Here is a 3907-nt window from a genome sequence, read left to right on the forward strand (position 1 = left end):
GGCTGGAGTGCAGTGGCCGGATCTCAGCTCACTGCAAGCTCCGCCTCCCGGGTTCCCGCCATTCTCCGGCCTCAGCCTCCCGAGTAGCTGGGACTACAGGCGCCCGCCACCTCGCCCGGCTAGTTTTTTGTATTTTTCAGTAGAGACGGGGTTTCACCGCGTTAGCCAGGATGGTCTCGATCTCCTGACCTCGTGATCCGCCCGTCTCGGCCTCCCAAAGTGCTGGGATTACAGGCTTGAGCCACCGCGCCCAGCCGTGAGGTTGTGATTTTTAATCCAAGCGTGTGTGTGTTCGTGAATGAGTGTGTGTGAGTGTAAGTGTGTTCCTTCCCTATTCAGAGGCCAGGGTCCTGGTGGCGGGAGGGGGAAAGGGGAGAGCCAGGAGTCCTGGGAAGCTGACCCTGCAGGCAGACAGGCAGATGGGCCGGCAGGGGAGGGAGGGGGCAATCCCATTGTCCCCTGGGGAGCACAATGCCCACGCCTCAGCCCCTGACCTCACCATTGTGCCCACCCCGCCCCCTCCCCGTTGCCAGGGCCCCGCTGAAAGAGGCCATCAATCACAGCCGGCCTGCCAGGCCCACACCGCACCCGCCAGCCGGCCAGTGGCCCCCCGTGCTCCTCAGATGGCCGGGCCCTGCCCTCTCTTCCCTGTTTCTCCTTTGCTGCCCCAAAGTCTCCCTAAAGTCAAGTCCTGTCCCTTGCCCCTTGCCAAAGCTGGGAGGGAGTCAAAGCCGTGGGGGAGGTGGTGGTCAGAGGGTGGCCCACAGGGGACCGCCGTGTCCAGGCTGTGCTGGCTGTCCCTACAGGCCGTGCTGCAGGCTCCGAGCTGGCCTTTGTGCAGGAGCCAGGGGACACAGTGGCTGTGCGGGAGCACCCACTGGTGCTGCCCTGCCAAGTGGAGGGTGAGCCGCCCGTGTCCATTTCTTGGCAGCGGGATGGGCTGGCCTTAGCCAATGACAGCGGTGCCACCCTGATGCCAGATGGCTCCCTGCACCTGGCTGCCCTGCCTTCCCGCTGGAGCCTCCTTTCCAGTGCCCACGAGTACCACTGCGTGACCCAGAACCGCTACGGGCGGCTGGTGAGCCGACGGGCCCGGGTAAAGCTGGCAAGTAAGTGACAGGGCTGCTCCTGGGATTGGGGGATGAAAGTGCGTGGGGCACCCACAGAAGGCACCCATGGGGTCCAGAGTCGCTGAGAGTGGGCCTGAGCAGGGCCAGCCCAGCCATTAGACACAGTGTACACACTGGTAGAGCCTCTGATTCTTTTAGGGGCCCACAAAAATGTTTTAACTTCCTCAGAACCAGAAGAAAAAAATGAATATAATAATAAATATGCAAAAATGAGTCCAGAATGGATTATATTTGTCTATATTCCAATGCCATTGTAAACTATGATTTAAAATTTTTGTAATGGAGGAAGGCAAAGTGCTTTTAGCCCGCAGAAGTCCTAGACATGAGGCTGCAGGGCTCCATACTGAAGAGGAAGTGGCAGATGTGGGCATAGAGGTGGGGCCCGGCCCTGGGACTTGGTTGTGGGGGGATAGCCCAGGGCCAGCTCTTCAGGTGCCCAACCGCCTCCCCCCATCTTCTAGGTCTGTCCCACTTCCACCAACATCCAGAATCGGTTGAGGTGGAGCGGGGTGGAGTTGCTCGTTTCCAGTGCCTGATCTAGGGGGTGCCTGAACCATCCATTTCCTGGGAGCACAATGGCACAGCCCTGAATACTGCCAACCACCGGTGAGCACCTGCCAGCAGTGCAATGGGACGGCGGGCTGTGAGCCAGGGCACAGGCCATGGAGCCCTGACCTGTGCATCCTCAGGGTCACACTGCTGCCTAGTGGCATCCTCCACATCACCAGTGTGAGCCAGGCGGACGTGGGAACCTACCGCTGCGTGGCATGGAATATGGCCAGTACCCGCCACAGCCAGGATGCCCAGCTGACGCTGAGCGGTAAGCCAGGCCCAGTATGGGCACTGGGCAGAGAGGAGGGTATGGTTGCTGTGGTTGTACATGGGACAGGCAGGCATTTTGAGTACCTATGACATGTTAAGCACTGTGCCAGGTGTGGGAGGGCAGCAGGCTTGAGCCATCCCTGGCTTCCTGGAGCTCACAACCTGAGAGAGAAGGTGGTTCTGTGGGAACCTAGGGTTAGGCTGTGGGCAAGGATTGTCAGGGGCTTCTGGAGTAAGCTACCCCAAGCTGGATGTTGAAGGGTGAGTGGAGAGAGGCAAGCCAAGGTCAGGAGGGCAGGGCGGGGCATTTCCTTGAACAAATGCACAAGGGAGAACAACAAAGTTCACACAGGCAGTTCTGTGTTGCTGGACCACAGAATGGGCAGAATTCAGGGTAGCAAAGTTAATGTTGGTGGGTAGGCAAGGCATATCATGAAAATAGTTTGGACTTGATCCGGAGGGCAATGGGAGCTCTGGAGGGTCTAGCGTTGGGGCTGAGTCAGCCTGTGTCTTGAACACATGGCCCTCATACACATGGCGTGTAGATGTGCATGTGTTTGTGTATGTGTCTGTGCTTGCATGTACACGTGCATGTGTGCATGGACATTTGCATGTCTCCTTGGGGTGAGGATGAAAATAGCTTTGTACCTGAGATGAAACACCCAGGGTGACCTCACTTGCAGGCCAAGTAGGGTGGGACAGTTTTGTGCCCAAAGTGAAGGCCACAGCAGAGCCTATGAGGGGCTGGTGCCTAGCAGGAGAGGCAGGTTAGACCCCGCCTAAACTGGAGATGCCACAGGTGTTTGTGAGGGACAGTCATGCCTGAATCGGCCACTAGGGGGCTCCAGGGTATAAATAAGCTAGTGTACCACCGGGCACCACCGCCGCACCTGGACGAACTTTCAAAACATCTCCGACAAAATTTCACCGAAGGCTGTATCTTTTTTTTTTTTTGTTTCTGAGACGGGGTCTCACTCCTTCGCCAGGCTGGAGTTCAGTGGCGCCATCTCGGCTCAGTGCAACCTCTGCCTCCCGGGTTCAAGCGATTCTCCTGCCTCAGCCTCCCGCGTAGCTGGGATTACAGGCACCCGCCGCCGCGCCCGGCTAATTTTTGTACTTTTAGTAGAGACAGGGTTTCACCATGTTGGCCAGGATGGTCTCAATCTTTCGACCTAGTGATCCGCCCGCCTCAGCCTACCAAAGTGCTGGGATTACAGGCATGAGCCACGGTGCCCGGCTGGTATATAATTTTTAAACTGAAGACTGGCAGGGGAAGGGGGAACGGTTGTGTTTCTGATCTGTAACTGACTTAGAAACTAGAAGCAAGGGTGGGGGTCAGCAGCTCTTCTGCAGGAGCAGAGAGGAGCCCGGTGGGGTCCCTCTGGCCTGTGGCTCCCGTTCCTATCCACAGTCTGGGGCAGGAGGGCAGGGCAGGAGGCCATGTCTTTCAAGGCTATCGGGCAAACATAGGATTCTGCTGCCCGTGGAGCAGGGAGACGAATGGCTGGAGAGCGACAGGAGGTTAGCAGGAGGAGCAGGTGTCTGCTGGGGGCAGAGGACCAACTAAAAACCGAAGGCTCAAGGGTTGCCTAAAGGAGCTGGCGTCAGAGTAGTCTTCCTCAGGGGCAGAAGCTGGGGACCAAGGCCCCAAGTCATTCACCCCTAATGCACTCAACTGCACACACCTGGGCAGGCACTTACCCTGGGCATGCACCAGGGTGAGACAGAATTTCCCAGACTTCAAGGACACAGTGGCTAAAGAGGGGAAGCTCGTTGTCAGCTGTTCAGTGCTACCGAGATCCAGGGAGTCCCCCAGTTCTGCCAGTCCCTCTGTCATTGGGCAAGTTACTGACCCTCTCTGATCCTTGATCTTCTCATGTAAATGGGGGAAATAACAGTACTCAGCTCACAGGCTGTGGTAAGGGCAAAATAGGACAATGTGTGGGGCTCACAGC

The 3907-nt window shown here is 57.5% G+C and overlaps 1 protein-coding gene across 1 annotated transcript in view; it reads left to right on the forward strand.

Moving 5' to 3' along the window:
* The window catches only part of LOC112605148 (immunoglobulin superfamily DCC subclass member 3-like), a 2743-nt gene extending 1054 nt beyond the window's left edge, over positions 1-1689 (forward strand). The window contains exons 2-3 of the mRNA XM_025354783.1: positions 807-1109; positions 1592-1689. Of these exons, the coding sequence (XP_025210568.1) occupies positions 807-1109; positions 1592-1671 (383 nt within the window). The 3' untranslated portion in view covers positions 1672-1689. The remainder of the gene's footprint in view (positions 1-806; positions 1110-1591) is intronic.
* Positions 1690-3907: the final 2218 nt, after the last annotated feature.

The sequence above is a fragment of the Theropithecus gelada genome, chromosome 1 (genome assembly GCF_003255815.1).
Source record: "Theropithecus gelada isolate Dixy chromosome 1, Tgel_1.0, whole genome shotgun sequence".
NCBI classification, from domain to species: Eukaryota; Metazoa; Chordata; class Mammalia; order Primates; family Cercopithecidae; genus Theropithecus; species Theropithecus gelada.